This window comes from Apteryx mantelli, chromosome 4, assembly GCF_036417845.1.
Source record: "Apteryx mantelli isolate bAptMan1 chromosome 4, bAptMan1.hap1, whole genome shotgun sequence".
Lineage (NCBI taxonomy): Eukaryota > Metazoa > Chordata > Aves > Apterygiformes > Apterygidae > Apteryx > Apteryx mantelli.
Genome location: NC_089981.1, coordinates 28786814 through 28805951, shown reverse-complemented (window position 1 = coordinate 28805951; position 19138 = coordinate 28786814). Strand labels below are relative to the sequence as shown.

The window sequence follows — 19138 nt, the reverse complement described above, 5'->3', positions numbered from 1 at the left end:
AAATAGCCTTGACTTTGCCTATTTTATTTGAAATTCAGTTCTGTGCCAGCAGACACCAACTCTATAACTACAACGTTGTGGCCTGGCAGTTCTGTCAAGGGTTCCCTGGGTGAAATGGCGAATCTGCAGTGAGCCTTGTGATATTTCCTCTGCCTTACCCAGGGTGAGCTAGGCTCAGCCATGTCTGCGCTCCACAGATCCTCTAGTATCTCAACAGCCAAGGGACCTGAGCAGTGCTTGAGGGACTTAAAATTAATGGGCACAAAGATGGCTTTAAGACACTGGCTATATAATATTGACTGTTATTTATATAATGTATGTGCATACATTGAGTTTGTTTCTCACCAGCTATAAATTTCCCAACTGTAGTGGTTTTCCACAGTAAGTTCAGTTCAGTGTTCAGATCAGCGGTCTAAAATGTTGCTTCTCTTCCCATTTTAAGATATTCAAAATTAGATGGAGTAAAACACTAGGTAAAGTATTACAGTTAGATGGAGTAAAACACTAGGTAAAGTATTACAGGAAATAATATTATCTTGGCAAAGAGCATGGACAAAATCAGTTCATCGGTCATTTCTATTTCTAGCTTCTGTGACTATGATTCAGTCCTATATAACATAAATCTGTTTTATTTTTCTCACTTTCACCCTGAAAGCAGTCTTTTGTACCTTTGCTTATGGATGAAAAGATATGCTAATACTTTAGTGAAAAATGGAAGCATAAACCATATCCATCAATTAAAATAATGTAAGCTGAGGGTACTTTATCAAAACATTGACTGGTATTTCAACCAGGAGTTCCACTGACGTCAGCAGGAATTTGGTGTGACTTCAAACCACACAAAAATCTTGAAAAAAGGCATCTTGAAAGTATCTTGAAGGACTGTGTGAATAGGATACTCATATATATAGTTGTTTTACAGGAGGTTTCACTGTGGAAGGTGGACACATTTCTCATTCAGATGTGCTACTCTGTGGAAATGCACAAGGATTACAGACATCCTTGTATCACGGGCACCATTCACCAGCATCACAGCTAGAGCCTGCGAATAGCCAGCCACGTCAGTTGCCACCTCCAGTTCAGTGTCCTACTCCTGTGTGTTGCTCACACTGCCTCAGTGTACCTCACCTGAACAAAGCTCAGCCTTCTCACCAAAACCTGAACCGTCATCAGAATTTTCGACAACCTCCCGAACCTCATAAGCAGCATTTTCCACTGCAGTACAACGTACAGCAACATGACAAAGAGCAAAGGGGCACCCCCCAGCCTCTGAAACTAACACAGTCTGGGCTGGAGCAGCAATCTCTGTCAGAGCCAGAGAGTGTGTCTGGGAGGATTGGAAAGCATTTACCAGCCCAGCAGCTGCAGCAGACTGCACCTCCTGGTTATGCTGTTGCATTGCATGAGGCTCAGCAAGTTCACACAAGCCATCAACAGCCATTGTGCACACAGGCTCCTTTGCAGACTCCAACTGTGCAAGTGCAACTTGGCCATCTCCAGAAGATGAAGCCTAACCACTTGCAGCAGCCGCAGCAGCAGCCACCAGCATCACCGCCATCAGGTCAGAATGAGAATACCCACAAACAAGTCATCCAACAGAGTCTGGACATAATGCACCACCAGTTTGAACTGGAAGAGATGAAAAAGGATCTGGAGCGTCTTCTCCAGGCTCAAGGACAGCCCAGCTTGCAGCTGAATCAAGCCAAACCACCTCAGCATGTTCAACAGACCATAGTTGGTCAGATAAACTATATAGTGAGGCAGCCAGCCCCAGTTCAGCAGCAAATCCAAGATGAAGCACAAGTAAGTTCTCTAGAAGTCATTTCCCATTGTATTTAGTCAGTATAATCCCCCAAATGGGAAACACCTTTGTGACTTTTTATATTTGGTTAGACTTACTGTCTTCTTGTCTATGTTTGTATTTCAGCAGAGGCTTCAGGCTTAATGGAGATCAGGCCATTATTTTCTGTAAAGTGCTGCATAAGCAGTATGTATTCCAAAGACCTGACTGTCTAAATAGACAAGGCAAGCAGAGAGTGGGAGAATAAAAGCATTATCACTCCTCTTTTGTGGATAGGTAGTTAAAGGACAGACAAATAGAATGAATGACTTTAGTTTTACAGCAAAGAAGAAATAAAACCACTTCTTCTGAATCCTAGTCCAGCGTCCTAGCAGCTGAACTGTTCTTCATTTCATTTGTTATGTGCTATGAGTAAACAGGAACATTCAGAGAAGTTAAGGGAACAGAGAGGAGTCATTCAGTTTAGGTTATGAGCTGCAGTAGTCTCATTCCCCATCTCAACACTTCTTTTTTTACTGGAAGCTTCCAGCCCTGAGTCCTTGAGAAAGGCTTTTTGACTCTGGCTGAGCAGTGGAAAAAGAATGAAGGAACACAGTTTTTCAGTCTGAGAGTTATTTCCTGTTCTACTAGTCACTGTTCTTGCTATTGAATCACATCCTTTAAGTGTTTTTTTTTTTTTTTTTTGCCATCATACCTGCTGTAGTATTGCAGTTTTGTCAGCAGGGCTAATTTCTCCCCTCTTCGTCTGCTAGATAGAATTCTGCTATTTGAACAAGGGACAGTGCCTGGTGGTGGGCATCCAAACTCTGTGAGGCAGATGAGGTGGTACAATAAGGTGGCTTTGCAACTCATTCAGAGCACAGTAAGGACTCTGGCAGATCTGAAGAAAGGTGGTTGGGATTTTCCATTGTGTAAGTTCTGTGGACTTCTCACCTTGTGTAGCTCTCAAAGTAGCTTAAGGAGCAGACAACAGGCTTCTGGAATAGCTGTCCATTTCAACAATTTTGTTCTGGATTTTTTCCATGAAGTGTTTGAGAGAAATGTCTTTCTCTATTTGTTTCTCTCTCTGTTTAGTTAGTTTGAATGCCTCTGTTGCTTCAAAGTCTTTTCATTGTTGTCATGTTATGTATGCTGTGAATTGATGCGATTTTGCTACCATTTTACTTTCTGAGATTTTGAAAACACTAATTCTTAATCTTTATTTGTAGATCTGTGAGAGTTCTACTGAACTAGATGCGCAAAAGCCTGTAATTCCTCTTGACAGAAGTGATATTCCCTCCCAGTCACAGTCATTGGATGAAGGATCCAGTGTCAGCAGTCACTCCTCTGAGAGCACATTGCAACAATCAGCTTTCCATCCAGTGAGAAAGGTATACAGAACTTAAAAAAAAAAAGAAAAAAAAGAAAAAAAAGATATTTTAAAGAGAAAACATGATTTCATAATATTGAATGTAATACAACATTGGAATTTGCATTCAAGTCGAGAAAATTAAAATACAGTAAAAGTTGACAAAATGGCTTGTAAATCTTGAAAGATGATCATAGCCTAACCTAGTTCGCATCCCTCCTGTAATATGGTTATACACTGTGCTGTAGCCAAGATTGACAACTGTTCTATAAGCCAATAGTGCCTAGGTCTCACTGACATGATTGCTAAGTGCATACTGATAAATAAATACAACATCTCTTTCTTCACTGAATAAATTCAGTCCAGTCCCTATCCCTAGGGATTTAACTATCAGCACATGCTATTACCATATTAGTAGCAGATGTATTTTAAAAAGAGTATGTCAGGGATTCTGACGATATCAGGCATGATAAGCATCCTTCAAAATAGTTGCATTGGAAATAACACTGATTGTTACTGAAGATGTGGGGTCTGAAAGAGATATGATTGTCTGTTATGGACTCTTTTTCCTTGTGTGTATATAAGCAGAAAAATCATAGATTTTTGTATCTCTAGAGTATTTCTTCACATAATAGAGCCATACTTTGATCCCTCAACCTAGTGGGAGCCCCTAACTATTGGAGAAGCAGCATAAACAAAAACAGGAGAGCTCATATTCATCAGTAAGTACCTGCTGGCTTTGGATACCACCTGTGCACTTGAGACAGGCAAACTGCCTTCTACCTCCCCATACAGTTTGTTTAAAATGCTCCAAACAGCACTTTACCTCCTGATTGCTCACATCTGTATGGTATTTCAGTTTGTGGAGGTGGTTTCAGAAGTCCTTCATGGATAATTTTTTCTTGGAATTTGTGTGTGGAGTATTGCAGAAGAACTTGTCTTTCCATAATAGCCCAAGAAAAGTTATGTTATCCTGCATTCATACCTAGCTTTGTTGACCTAATATATTTATGATGCAACACTAATTCAGAGTAACTGGAGATACTTTTGGGAATTGTAGAGACATGGAAAGGTGATTACTGAGGATGTGGAAGAAACATGCAAACCAGTTTGGGAAGCCACAGTGAAATCTGCAATTGTTAACTTAAACCCATAGACGTGATAGCATTTCTGCATCAGGCTGGTGGGATCACAACATTCTGGGATTTGACCCTCTTTGGATCTGAACTTTTGCGTGTGGAAGCAAATCTTCCTGGACCTCTGATGATGGAGCACAGGACTGAAGAAAGCTGTGCAAATTCAGGATCGGGCTATGTTTACTTTAGGAAATGACTATAAAAATTTCCGAGATATGCATTTAAGATCTGAGCAAGAACATGAACCTGAGAGTGTGCTTTTCTTGCAATGCAGACACACCCCCAAAGTTATTGGGGGGGGGAAGCTAACCAGCTAGCTTTCAGAGGCTCTTTCTACGTATGTGTTGAAGAAGTTGCGCTTGTCTTCTGGACCTGCAAAGGAAGGTTTCTCTCAAGAGCTAAAATGAGAAAAGTCAGAAAGAGGGAAGAAAGCAGAACCAGGTGTACAAGAGAGAAACTAGTGTAACCTGATGGGAAAGGCGGGGGTGGGGGGAGGGAGGGAGAAAAGAAAAAAAGAAGAAAGGCTGATTCTTTGTTATACGAATTGAGAAGCAGGCAAGAGGAGGATACTCCTAGGAAAAGAGGGACATTTCTCTGATGCTGAGAATTATATGCTCTTGTGCAGAAAGCATAGTCTACATTTTTCACCGGTTTCCTGGTAGCTCTGGAAGAAATGGGAACACTCAACAGCTACAGCGCACCATCTTTGCCCATATTTGTCTCCTGTAAACAGCCTGTTTGGAATGAAGTCTTAATATAGTGAGGGCAAAAGCTTATTAGGAATGATTAAAGGAAACGGCACATTAAGGAAACCCTGCAAATACCCTTCATGAATGCTGTTTAAAAGTGTATGACTGCTTTTGCTGGCAGAGACTAATTCTAGTTTTGAACGGGAGACTAATTCTAAAAAGGGGATGTGTCTATTCATTCTCATCTCTGTTTCACCTGATTATTTAAATATTCCCGCACTCATCTCCAGACAAACATTTCTGTACAGGTTTCTGCCCATTTACTTTTGAATGGCCTGTGTTCAGAACATTTCATCTCTGTCATAAAAGTTCTTGAAGGATGTCACAAAATGTGAAAATAATTAACTGTGCAGAAGTCTAAAATACTCCTGTCAGAAAACATGTTAGAGAAAATGGCAAGATAAACCTTTTTCTACTGGAAGAGGAATTTATTCTGCCTTTTAGACAGTAATTGGTGTTGGACTTCTAAGCCTATGTTTTGTAGTTCTACTGGACTTTATGACATCCTTCCTTATGTGCAACATTCCTAGTGGAGTAGGTAATTCTCTGCCTGTTGAGATTCTTTCATTCAAGAAAAAGTGTGAAGCAGGATGTAGCAAAACTCAGAATTAACAGCTAAGATATATGTCAAAAAAAAAAATTCCATTGCAGTTACTATTAGTCCAGTGGTTTCTTTTTTTTTGTAAGCCTTGATTGCTTATATGATTAAACATCTGTTTTAATTTCCAAACATGTTTATGAGGTGCATTTGATATTATTGACTGATAACTAGATGAATTGTGTATATATGGGATCATATTTGTGTGTGAAACAATATAGAACAGATGCTACTAACAGTTTGGGATCACTGCATTGCTTGTAAATGGTGAAACCACAAGTGTGTTATTCAGAGCTTTCCAAACAAGTGCTAGTGCAGCCATTACAGCACCACTCATATGCCTGGCGCGCGTTCAAGTTCAAAGAATGCATATCAGAGTTACTCTGATGAGTACTGTTATCTATCTATCATCTTTCAAGCTGGTTATTGATAAATAAAAGCAGAGAAGTAATGATGAAACACCTCAAACTCTTTCAAAACGTCTTCAAGTCTTGTATTTCACCATTTGTCAGGACAAAAATTAAATGTAGCTTCACTGAGCAGACAGAATTTTGGCTTTCTAGTGGTATAAAGCAGAGATTCCTAGCCAGTGTCAGTCAGAAACGTGGCATCTAAGCTATTGCTTTCTTGAAGTTCAGGGTAATTCCTCTCTATGCCCACCTGCTCTGTATGCACAGGTACAGTATAGTCTTTGAATGTGTAACTTAAGTTATGTGTGGGCTTGTTTTCCTTTATTTCACTGTTTTGGGGACTTTAGTGATAATATTTTATCAGCTTTTCTGTCTTCCTTGTGTACATCTAACTATTATTTCTCTGTGAAGTGGGTTCTATGCAGAATAAATATTTCTATGCCTAGACCACTGAGTGTTTGATGTAAATCTGAAGTATTGCACATAGCATAATTTGAGGCATGATTAGCACCTTTTAAGAACATAGCACTAAAAAAGGGAATATTCTTGTCTGTCTGCAAATGGACATAATTTTCTCCTCACGCTTTCCCATCAGTATGCCTCACTTCTCACCTAGCTGGGACACCTACTTTGAATGGAACAGTTGTTCTGTCTCCATGCCTGCTGAATACCTGACCTCTCTAGTGAGAATGCCAACAAGACAGAGAAATAATCTCAGGCTAACTTTTGTAAAACCAGCTTTTGTCTTTTTGGGGAATTTTATCAAGCTCCAGCAAACAGATTTTACATGAGCCATTGAATTGCTATGTTGCAGTGTAGTACTCAATTAGATTAACAGTTTTGTGGAGAGGGTTACCAGCCTTCTGGAATGATATGGTACTCCTGTTGCTTTTGCATAGTATGCTGTTGAGTTATTAATTTGCACACAGGACTGGAGAGGTCATCTATTCTGGAGCTGAAGCAAGAATATTAAGATATTTTTGGCCTAATTGTGTTTTCAGGGGTAATAAAGGGCATGCAGTCCTTGTTTTGCTTGCATGTACCTAATTGTCATTTGTGGCTGTGATGAGCAAGAGGTCTAAAGGCTGTACCTAGCATTTGGAGAAGTGTCATAATTACTGTACATGGGTAGGACAAATTTATAGTTTAAGCCTCAGGTATCACAGCAACAGGCTTTGCCATTGTTGCAGAGCTAGATGGACCTCTCCTCCTTAGACTAAATACACCCCTTTTGTTACTTCGGAGCTGAGCCTTTACTTCTGGGAGGGAGGATTCCTTGACTTGTCCAGCTGTTGGATCAGGCCCTGGACTGTGGTATGCTCCATACCGTTCCCACTCATCTTAAAACAGGTTTTGGCACTCGTGGTTCTGTCTTCTGGGACACTGTGATCAGTTATGAATGTATTGGACACCTTATGTCCAACTAAGGTTTGGTTATGTCCCTTAACAACCATTGAGCGTTTCTTTCCTTGAGCCTCTTATTTAAAATAAATATCTGAATATTTATTTTATGATATGCCATACATTGTATTAGTAAATCATTACGGAACATTACTGAAGAGCTGTATTTGATCATAAATAGCTGTAGCTGATAGCAGATACTTAGAGAGTGGTATAAGAAACAGGTAAATACTAACTGATCCTTTGCTGGTGCATTATCCCAGCTTCTGGAAACCAGCACTTTACAGACTTCCTGAGCTGAAGGTTGTACTCAGACCATTGTGTTTTGCAGCTCTTCATAGCTCCCTCATCTGTGAATTTCCCTAATCCCTCTTTTGAGTCCATTTTTATACTATCAGTAGTATTGGATACTCAACATTATGAATTTTGAAGTTCTTTTGCCTGGTTATTTTAAATCTGTTGCCTGCTAATTCAATAGGATAGCTTCTAGTTCTTATGTTAGGAAAAACAGTGAATAATAATTCCCTATCCACCATCTCCACAATATCCATGATTTTATAGATCCCTATTGAATTTCCTCTCAAACATTTCTTTTCAAGGCTGTGAAGTGATTGCTAGTCTTTTCAATGTCTTTCTGCAGGGAAGCCATTCTATGCTTTGGTTCTTTATACTCATGGCCCTATTTTCTAGTTTTAATATATCCTTTTTGAGACAGGGTAACCAGAACTAGTAAGTAAGGGTCAAGCATACTGAAAATGTATATCGTGCTTTAAGGATGATTTCTGCATTGTTTTTTTGTTTCTCAGTAAGTTCTGACTTCTTTCTTATTTAAACAGCTCTGTGTTTGTCTCTCAGGCACCATAGAGTACCTGAATCAGGGAAATCCTAGAAAATATTCCATGCCAACAAAGGCGTGCTCCTCAGTGCATTGAGAGATGCTTCTGTTTTATTCGAGTTACATGCAATGGTGGCGTTTCATGCAATGCTAACACCTTGACGGTTCACTGTGGATCCTCTTTCCCTCTCCTGAGGCATAATGAGTATGAACTTTCCTAGTTCTGACATCTGAAGGCCACCTTCAGTTCATGATTATGAAAGAGAGTAGTAAACTTCAGTTTGCTGTAGGTGGCACTGTTGGGTATTTTGCCCCAATACTTCACATTCATCCTAAACTTTAATAATGACAACTCTTCCATCTTAGAGGCAAGTGCTTACATAGTGGTATTTTTTTCTTTGAAAAGCAGTGCAAAATTTGTGGAAGAAGGGGGCCTGGGGGCAAGGGATAGTTTCCATTTCTGTTAGTATTGCATTGAATGTGTTGTCATTATTTAGTGGTTGAAAACAATAATTTAAACCTGACCTTGGACTTTGAATCTTGGTTGCGGGGGAAAAGGGTTGTTGTGGCTGATTTTTATTAATTTTAGCAGGATTAGCAGTGGAGGAAATGATGATAATAGCCTGGAATTTAGGGTCCTGCAAATTCCTAAAATATCAGAGTATTTTTTGGCTTCAAAGAATTGAGCTGCTTACAGCACAAATGTGTTCATGCTTAATGCAGTTAGGTACATTTCCCAGAATGTTAATTTAACAAAACCTTTCGCTTTGACCTGGAAAAGAAGATAAATAAAACATGATGCTGCTTGCTCCATACAGTCTCTTCCTTCTTCCGCTTTAAGCCAGCTCCAGTTTATTCAGACAAATGTTAAGGAACATTTGGATTCTTTTTCTTATGAAAATGGAAAGGAAATCATTTGGATTCTATTCTGAAATTGGGAAGTAACACAGTCTACAAATGCTTTCTGTGTGTATCTGTGCTGCTGTGTGTGGTGAGTTAAACAACTGGATTGGAGTAGTACGTTTGTTTAACCTCCTAGCATAATGAGCTGCCAGGGGGATTGCTCCACTTAATAGCAGCCGTTCATTACTCTGCAACCATTTGCAGCGTGTTATTTCTCTTATAGCAAAGAGAATTGGCGGTTCCTAGTTTTAGCTTTCTTTTTCTGTGACACTTAGTGTCAACAGCCTTGAGATTTGGCCAAAACAATCCTAACAAATCCTAATCCCAGTGTTTCAAGGTAAGTATTTGTTTCTCAGAATTATTCTGTATTAGTGCTGCATGTTTACACTGGACCTTTTTAAATGCAACAGTGGTCGAAGAAATACTTGAACTGAACAATATGTTTATTTTTTGTTCTTTGAAGGCACTTTGCATGTTCTTTATTCTTACCTTTCACTACCATAGCTATGAAATTTGTGGTAGAAGGCATTTTCGGGGTGGTGATGATGCTGCCATTATATTATAAAGATCATCAGACCAAAATTAATTATGAGACAATGAGAATTCCATTTGTAATGACACAGATGTAGTTGGATGTGCCATGCTGTACATTAAAATGTCAAAAGTTTCAAAATTAACCAGCAACTGAAGCCACCCTCTACCCAAGAGCATAATTAATGCTTGTTGTTGTTCAAAGGGTGCAATGTAAGAGCAATAGAGCTTTTATAAAACAGAAATCAATTCTTTAAAGGCATCCCATTTTCAAACACTAGCTGAACTGTCAAGGGAAAAGAGAAATTTTTGCTAATGGCAAAAGAAATGATTATTTTAGGGAGTGAATTAATAGGCTATTAATGAGCCTTGTTCCCAGTGCATTGTTCACTTCACACTTGACAGCAGCTTCATGGATCAGAATGGAATGTGTCTGTTCTTAACTGTGAGTTTTAATATTTTGCACTGAAAGATCATAATGTTGCTTCATCATTAAAATAACCACAAAATTAACTTTTGCCCCAAGGGAAAGACAGATGGCAGTTTGATGGCCTCATTATTCTTTTTCTTTTTTAATAAGAGTAAGGTTTTATATTGGCTTATATAATCTGAAAAGATCTCTTAAGAAACTGACGCTAGCTAGAAGAGTAAAAAAGATATAGCCATATAATGTAATTTAATTTTACCTATCTAAAAATATTAGTTATGACAAGGTCTCATGCATGTGTTTTCCTTTCCTTCTGTGGTAGGAGTAGTCCCAGTGATTACTTACAGTAAGTAAACTTGGCTCACTGAAGCCTGTAGTAATCCTACCATTGCCTTAGTAGGGCTAACATTTCACTCACAGCGTATACAGTTACACCTAGACGGGTCTCTGCAGGGTCAGGCCTCAATGTGTGATAGGTGATGGCACACTCTTGTAATATGAGTAAAGGAAGATGCATGTAAGGTCTCCTATTAACTTGCTGTGCAGCTTTGGGTGATGTACTTACCATGCATGTGCCTCAGCAGGCCCATTTCCAATGGAGCACAGCGTTAAGTAGTTCCTATTGACTCAAATAAGAATTTGGGATGCTTCATGCTTTTGAGAATCTGGCTAAATAAATATTTGCCTACCTCACAGAGACTTAATTAATGCTTACAATGGACACTGAAATAAGAGGAAAAGGTAAGGCTGATTGTAGTCCATCTGTTCAGTTCGAGCAGGAATCCTGCTTCTTATTTGTTTGGTTTTCTGTCAAGTGATATAAGAACAATCCACATAGCTTATTTTATGATCTGAAAAAGGCATGTGAAGAAAAGGAGCGATGGAACGGAAAGGAAAATGCATACTCAACAGGGCATTCTTATTGCCACATTTGTCACTGCATGTGCAGGAACTGTCAAAACCGAATTACTACAATAAGTAAATATTTCTGGTCTTTATGGTTGTCTTTAGGCTGTGACCATGAAGGCTGGATTCCTTTTTGCTCTAGATATATTCCTTTGGTTTGAAACTTAAGCAATCTTAGGATTGCTCTGTCAGAAGGAGTATATGGGAAATGGTGTCGCCATCAGTGCATTATTTCCTCATTTGCTGTGTTCTAGTTTTCAACTCAAGCGTAAGGTAGGAAAAAGACTTATTTGACTGGTTCCAGCTAGTTCCAAGAGGTTTTTATAGCCCTGGCAGCCTAGATTCAGGGACAAGTAGCCTCAAGGGGAGGAAAATAGCCTATATGCTGGCTGCAGAGACACAGTACTGTCTGGGATTCCTTCTACATTGAAGGGATCCTCTGGGATTGTTTAAAACAGCCTTAACAGAGCACCCTATGGTAGAATGGTGCAAACCTTCCCTGACGCTGCAGATGGGCTGACCTCTTTCTATCTCTAATGCAGGCTATTTTCTCTCATTGAATATGATCCTGGATCAGTAATCGCTGTTCTGGCAAAGCTCCTGCTCTAGGGTCTATTACAAAGTGAGGAAAAGGAAATTAAATTACATCCTCAGATGGAAATTAATGTCTGTGGGCAGAGTGTACTCTTAGCACATAGGTGATATGCATCATAAGCAGAGGAATTCGAGACTGACTTTCGTGGCATTATGTAGGATTTACACAGGCTCAACTGACAGCTGAATCTAGACTACTGCTCTTTGCTACTGCTTGATTAAGATGGAAGAAGTTGTCAAAATCCAAAATAGAGTAATAGCTGAGAAAAATATCAATTAAATCTGCAACATAGTCCTTTCTGTTTCACTTAGAAGTCGCAGACCAATTATGAATGCATAACAGAAAAAAATCAGTGCAACAATGAAATTAAACTCCAATTCAGATGCAATCAAAACATTTCTTTTTGTCTTGATTAATATTATAATGAGTACTACTTATTGTATTGTAGTCAAATGAAAAGGATTTATTCAGTGAATTATGAAGGGTAATGAAACACCAATGAACTATGATAAAGTAAGTGGAAAATTACATATTCAAATGACACAGATCTGCATACTTCTTAAGGCTGCTTATATTTGCCTCATATGGGCGTTAGAAGTGTCATGATTTCAGTTCTGTCACACATTCCTGGATGTAAGGCAGCTTAAGGAAGTCACCTAGATAGGTGGATTTGCTTTGTTTTGCATAACAGTACTTCTGTGTTTTTGACAGTGACAAATCATGAGACAGTAGCAAATGCATATTGCTAAAATTATTATTTCAGACTTTGGTAAATAGGCTATTCCCTTTCTTTGAAAACTAGACAAGTGCATCCTTTCTTATTAGTACCTGAGATGTTTTTCCATTTACACTATGGTATTTTAAAGGGCAAATGCCTTAAGTTTTCATGGGACAGACTCACTAAATAGCATAAAATATTCAGCATCATTAAAGTAATGACAGTTTCGTCCACTTACAGATCTGAATCTTATTTCTCCTTTGGAATAACTTGACTGACACTAGTAGGGTTTATATTAAGGATAGATTTAATACAATATTCTACATGTTTAGATTTCCCAATCACTTTAAGGAGTTAAAAATCAGGATCCCTTGGAGTGATCAAGGAAAGACAATTTTTGTAGCTCACAAGAGAAACTTAGGCATCTCCTTTTCCAGTTTTCAGCTTTAATGGTAGAAACTGTAAAGCTTTGATAGATGGTATGAGATTACAATAGATACTTTCAAGGTGTTGTGACCCAAATGCGTCATTAATCATGACTGCAATACAATATCTCATGCATTCTAGAAGTAACAGCAGCATTTGCTGCTTAAAAGCTGATTAGCTTTTTTTTTTTTTTCAGCGTTCATCATCATTAAACATTGTGGACTTTTCAAACGGTTTAGAAATGGAATTACCTTCAACAAGGTTATCCAAGTCAGCTGATCCGCAGATGCAAGGTGCAGCTGCTGTAACACTCAGCCCGTCCCAGAACACCCTTCGTGACTGTAATACACCACCAGCCTCAGTGCCCAGCTACAGCTTGGCCTTGGGCAGAGCTCCAGGTGACCTGAGCCCTGGGGCAACGGCCAGCCTTGCACCAGGTGATACACTCCAGGGCAATGTTAAGTGCAAGGTAAGAATCACTAAAACTCCTTTATTGCTGGGAAATCCACATTCGGTGATAGCACTTGTTATGGTTAGTGTCAGTGAGCTAAAGGCTATTTCAATAAGTAAAGTTTTGCTCCTCTACTGGTATTTGAGGACTGTTTACAAAGTATTTTCTTAAGGTAGAAATAAAGGAAATGAATAATAAAACTTATCTGTTTTCCCCTGAAGCTGGAAAATGAAGATTTCAATGCTGTGGATCATCCTCTAGAAAACAATTTGGCTACAGCTGGACAAGATGTAAACGAATTCACTCTTTCTATGCAAAAAGTGCTGGAAGAACCTATCAATCTTTCGGTCAAAAAATCTCAACATTGTGCTTCTCCTTCTGAACTGCTCAGCAATACTACTTTCCTGCCACTGAATGCCAGAATGATACAACTTAGAAATGAAGAAGGTACTAGGCTGTTTGTTATTTCATTTAGGTTTGGGATCTTTCTTAGCACTGTACATTGCAAGCATTGCAAAACAGCATGCTTATTAATGTACTTACATAAATTTGCTTTTCTAGCAAGCTTCAAATATTATCAAGTACTTAATCAAATCAAGAGTGCTTGATCTCATTTGTGGGGAAAAAAATGGAAATGATATGCCTTGAATTTGTAACATCCTTCATCTCTGAACCAGAAACTAGCATGTCTGTGTGAGTACCTGGAGTATTCGTTCTCTTAGAAGCATTCCGACTAATGAGAACTGCAGTTATTACTATTGAAGAGCTGGTTTGAAGAATCCAAATTCAATTAAAAAAAAAATTGCTTCCAAAATATAATGTGCCTTCTGCTAAGTCCTTCACATCAGTAGTGTAGCAATTTTTTGTTAGGTTAATATTTTGCACAGTATGTGCTTCTGCTTGGCTCTGTCTACTGTGGAACATTTCCTTCAGCCAAGACCAAGGCCTATTTCTTCAGTCTTAATGGAGAATTAGACCTTACTTAACTCTATTTGTGGGCAAATTGCCAGCATCGTTGTGCTGCACTATAAAGCCTCGTTCCTGCAAACTGTAAAAGTCAATGGGACTATTCATGCAAGCAAGGGATTGAAGGATCAAGCTGTTATTCTGCGACTTATGCCAATATTTGGCTGCTTTTCTCTGTAAAAGATGAATTAATATTTCTATCTCTGTGCTGTATTTATATTCAGAGAATTCTAATTAGTACAGAGAAGGCCCAGCTCAGTGAACCAAGGAAATGTATTTGTCTTCTCTTATGTATACTAAGCCAAATTGTGACAATTAGGCCACAATCATTTGTATGAGTCGTAAGGATCAGCAGCACCCCTAAAAAGAGTGCCGAAACAGCTGTGCCTTAATCAGGCTAAGTCTCTTTGAAGGGAGCAGCTTTGTAGTATGTGGTTTGGATTGTGTGACACTATATACAGAGGACAGCCCTGGCATAGAGCCACACGGTCCGTAACAGATACTACAGATTCGCTCCATTCAAAGCACTAGTCCTGTTGTGCAAGAGGGTGGAAAGACAGGAGCCTCAAATGCAGTGCTGCTCCCTTTTCATAAAGAAGGAGCAGTAGTGAACAACTCCAGTCCTATTCTCACTGTGCAACGGAGTGCAAGCGCGGAGGTCTGAGATGATGCAACCATGGCGAGCAGTGTGCACCAGTGAGGGATATTAACTCTGCTGCAAAGGCAACGTATCTTTGCTAATAGCTCTCAGTAGGACTTACTGGCTTCAGCAGTGCTGTGCTCCCTAAATACACTACTTCTGGTGTACCTCTCCAGTGACTCATTCTTTTCTAATATCTAATCTAAATGTTTCAGCTTAATTTACAGCAAAATACTTCTTATCCTAACCCCAGGGGATGTGGTAAAAACTGTGCATCATTTCATCATTTTCTCTCTTATAGCTTCTTTCTTTCTTATTGGGGCTTGTGTCGGTTCCCCCACCTTGACTAAACAAATCTAATGATTTCAGTCTTTCCTCACAGATCAGTTTTTTTTTTAATGCCACCTGCTGTATGTATTCTGAGTTCTCTGCAATTAAGGAGTGTTGCCCAAAAAACAGTGTTGCACCTCAAGCCTGCAGGGTGCCAGGCAGAGCAGGGTATCAACTTCCTCTGTTTTACATTCCTCACTACTGGCAATATATTGCAGGTTGACATTTGTCTTTTTTGCAGCAGCATTACACTGTTGACTCATATGTAGTGAATGGCCACCTTAACCCTCAGTTCCTTCTTGGCATAACACTTCTAGTCAGTTATTTTTCTTGGTGATTTGTGCATTTTCTTCATAAGCTTTGTTCTTACAGCTGTCTAACAAAGTTTTACTGACTTGGGAGATCTTTTTCTCTGATGTATTGAGATCATTTTCAAATTGTAAACATTTTCTGAAGCACTTGCAACCCCTCTGGTTTGGTGACATCCACAAATTTTATAGGTACTCTGTTTTGCAAACCAAGTTATTGATGGAAATATTGATTAATATTCGGACCACCACCACCACTGAAATGTCCTCCAGTTTGACAGCATGCAACAAGAGCTGCTCCTTCAGCTTACTGTGCCATCACCTTTTAGTAATTCTATCCAGATCCATGACTACCAAACTTCAACTGAGCAACAACAGCAAGTGAATAACGCATTGGGAATGACATGAAATACACCTTTCCTTGACAGTCTCCATTTTATTGTATTTCCTATGGCTGAGAAAAAACAACAGGCTATCTCAGAAACGTATTGCTCTCAAGCCACGGGGTAGGGACCCCTGATCTGAGCTAGATTTTCTTTAAAAAAGCATTTTTTCATGGCACTCACATGTCTCCAGAAAGTCATGGTATTTGTTTTATTTTCCTGTTAGTAAACTAATTCCTAAGAAATGAAGGATATTCTGTGGAGTTTGTCAGTGAACTAGTCTTAAGAGGGTGTCCATCGGGGCATTCATCTCTACCCCATCCCATCTCTCCAAAGTTGTTTTGTTACGCTTGTGTCTAGTCTCAGCCAGGAGCTATGGTCACTTACATGCTTGTGTACAGTATAGATTTGAATTCATATGTTCATATGGTATATCTGTTGGAGGGTACAAAGGAATCATATATTGTAGCTTTCATCCCTCAGTGGCAGATGGGAGACAGAATTTCTCTCCTGTCATTGAGTAACTGGAATTATCCAGGAGCTTCTTAACATGGAGTAGGACACTGGGGAGACTTCCTGAGCCTCAAGGGCTCAGACCTCAGTAGGTCTGTTACTCTCAAGTGACAGCTGTATAGCAAAGAGGATTTACTTATATAGTTCCATGTATTTGGATGAATGTGGTGTGTCTGTGGAAATACAGAATTCCATGGGAATGTAACCATTTCAACAAAATATTTTGAAAAGGCTCCTCAGTTTCAACACAGGAACTGTGATTAAAAAAGAGAAAGACAAAGCCTGGATCCCAGAATAGAAAATAGCATACACGTTTTATATATGTATATAGATGAAATGATTCCATAATTCACTTATCATATTAAACACCAGTCAGAAATACATGAATATTGAAGTACTTTCTATCCTAATCTGACTCTGATATTATAAATATTTTATTCATTTTCTTATCTTCTGTTCCAGATTCCAATAACTGTGAAAAGGAACATTTTGAAATGGGTATGAAAAGCAATCAGAGTGTCAGGTAACAGTCTTTTTTTATACAGAAGCACTGGCCACAAAATTTTATGCATGTATTTAGAAAATTTGTCATACTTAATGCTAATGGGAAACTTGTTTTAAAAAGAATGCAAGATTCCTAGTAGATAATAATTCTGAAAGTTGTAAAGTATTCTCTTAAACTTGCAAACAACAATTTAAAAGAAGTGGTAAGTTCATGCACTTCTGTTATTCTGTTGTGATTTTCCAGAAAATATCAATATTTACAAACTTATCTCACTGAACAACTAGAAATTGTTTAGCCCCAATTAGATATTAAAAATACTGACTAGGGTAACATAATGAGAATAGGATTAAAATTACCTCAACAGTTTTATAAAATTTTGTTTTCAGATATTGCTTTGCTAGTATTTTAAAGTAAAATTGAATGATGTACCGTGTTCCTTTTTGAAGCTAGCTGCACTGAAAAGTATTGAGCATGACTTAGACTGGGATGATTAAAAATATATGGGTGCACAGTAAGGGCAAATTTTTAGAACAGAAATTAGTAATGCATTTACATGCATAATCAAATTAAGGTGATTGCATTTCCATTTCTCAGAATGTAACCCCCCCCACACACACAAAAAAGTGAGTGAAAAGCTCCCACTTTTACAGCATTTAGCATGTACTTCAGCTTGAAGAGTCACAGTTAGAAAAAAGAGCACAAACACATTATATGAAAAATGTTGAAACTGGGTGTGTATGTATGGGGATTTTGTAGAACATGACTGAATTTAACGATGTGTCATTTTGATTGTAGAGCTGGCATTAAGGAGCTGAAGATCCCCTATGTGCGGCTTGAACGCCTGAAGATATGTGTGTCAGAATCGGGGGATCTCCCAGTGTTTAAGCTGCAGCCACAGGAGAGTGAGCAGGAGGGCGCTTTCCTCCTGATAATTGAATGTGGGTCCCAGTCTTCAAGTATGGCTATAAAAGTGAGTGGAATTTGCTTGAGGCTTTATTTGCTTTCTCCCCCCTTTCCCACTGGCTTGTACCTGCAGTTACTGGCAGTTGTTATATACTAAACAAGTCTATTGATTAATGTCAGCCTTGGACACTTTTGTGATGGGCTGAGTAACATCCAAATTTAGAGAGAGGATGCAGCTTTTGTTAGCTGGCTAGCTCTGTGTTACTTCCATTTCTGAGAAGGCAGTCACTGGGACTGGGTAGCTGTAATGTTTTTGTATTTGAACAAACAACCTGGTTCATCTGTCTTGTTACAAATACAGGATAAATAGCTTAAAACTGACCTGAATGCATTTTCAGGCATTGTATTTTTGAATGATCGAACTGATTCCAGAAATTAGTATAACATTTTTTTTTTTTGAAGTTTAATCTTCTACCACTTCAGTCAAGTCTTGAATGTGAACCTCTTTCCACAGAAGGAAATAGGAATTTCAGGTGGGAGCAAAGACGGTACTCTTTGTTTTGAACTGTTTCCTGTAAAACTTGCATTTGGCAGAGATGCTGCATAGCATATAGTTATCATAAAGAGCAAATATGATTGCCAACTATCCTGTTTCTATTTCCTGTAATATGAAACCTGTACAGCTGTCTCACAGTGCTATTACACTGTGATATATGGAGGAAGTGACTTGACCAAGCTGACTTGGTCAGCCAGCAATAGATGCTGAGCTGAGCCTAGACTGCTGAGCTCCAGTGCCCTCTCTGCCAGAGTTCACTGCAGAGAAACCATTTTGTCTGCAGATAACTGCTACTGTTATATACTTAGATATGAAAATGATGACATGATTCCAAATTTTTCTCCCTTCAAGATAAATAAAGATAGTCCATATGAAGGACCAAAATCCAAAGAGGACTCGGAGGACAGAGAAGTTCCCATTACCCAGACTGCAGGACACATACTGTCTCCTCCAGTAGATACTCTGTCTGTTGATCAGAAGCTCAGCAATGGCATCTCCCTCATGAAGAAATCTCCAGTTACTCAGGAAATCAATCCAATTGAAAATGAGGATTTCTGCGCTGTGTGTCTTAATGGAGGAGAACTGTTGTGCTGTGATCACTGCCCCAAGGTGTTCCATCTCTCATGCCATGTTCCAGCCCTGCTCAGCTTTCCAGTGTGAGTAGCTGTGATGTTTCCCTAATGTGTTCAGTTTCTGCTTACCGCCTTGGGGCAGAGTATATCCTCAGGAATATATGCGTCAATCTTAAAAGGATAACAACTGCATCTCTCATTTGCCTTTTTTTTTTCTTATTTTTCTT

At 38.9% G+C, this 19138-nt stretch overlaps 1 protein-coding gene across 1 annotated transcript in view; it reads left to right on the top strand.

The window, feature by feature from the left end:
- Nucleotides 1–19138, top strand: part of TRIM66 (tripartite motif containing 66) — a 51743-nt gene that overhangs the window by 26198 nt on the left and 6407 nt on the right. The window contains exons 9-15 of the mRNA XM_013957905.2: nucleotides 923–1803; nucleotides 3010–3171; nucleotides 12981–13253; nucleotides 13457–13682; nucleotides 16838–16898; nucleotides 17676–17850; nucleotides 18691–18995. Of these exons, the coding sequence (XP_013813359.1) occupies nucleotides 923–1803; nucleotides 3010–3171; nucleotides 12981–13253; nucleotides 13457–13682; nucleotides 16838–16898; nucleotides 17676–17850; nucleotides 18691–18995 (2083 nt within the window). The remainder of the gene's footprint in view (nucleotides 1–922; nucleotides 1804–3009; nucleotides 3172–12980; nucleotides 13254–13456; nucleotides 13683–16837; nucleotides 16899–17675; nucleotides 17851–18690; nucleotides 18996–19138) is intronic.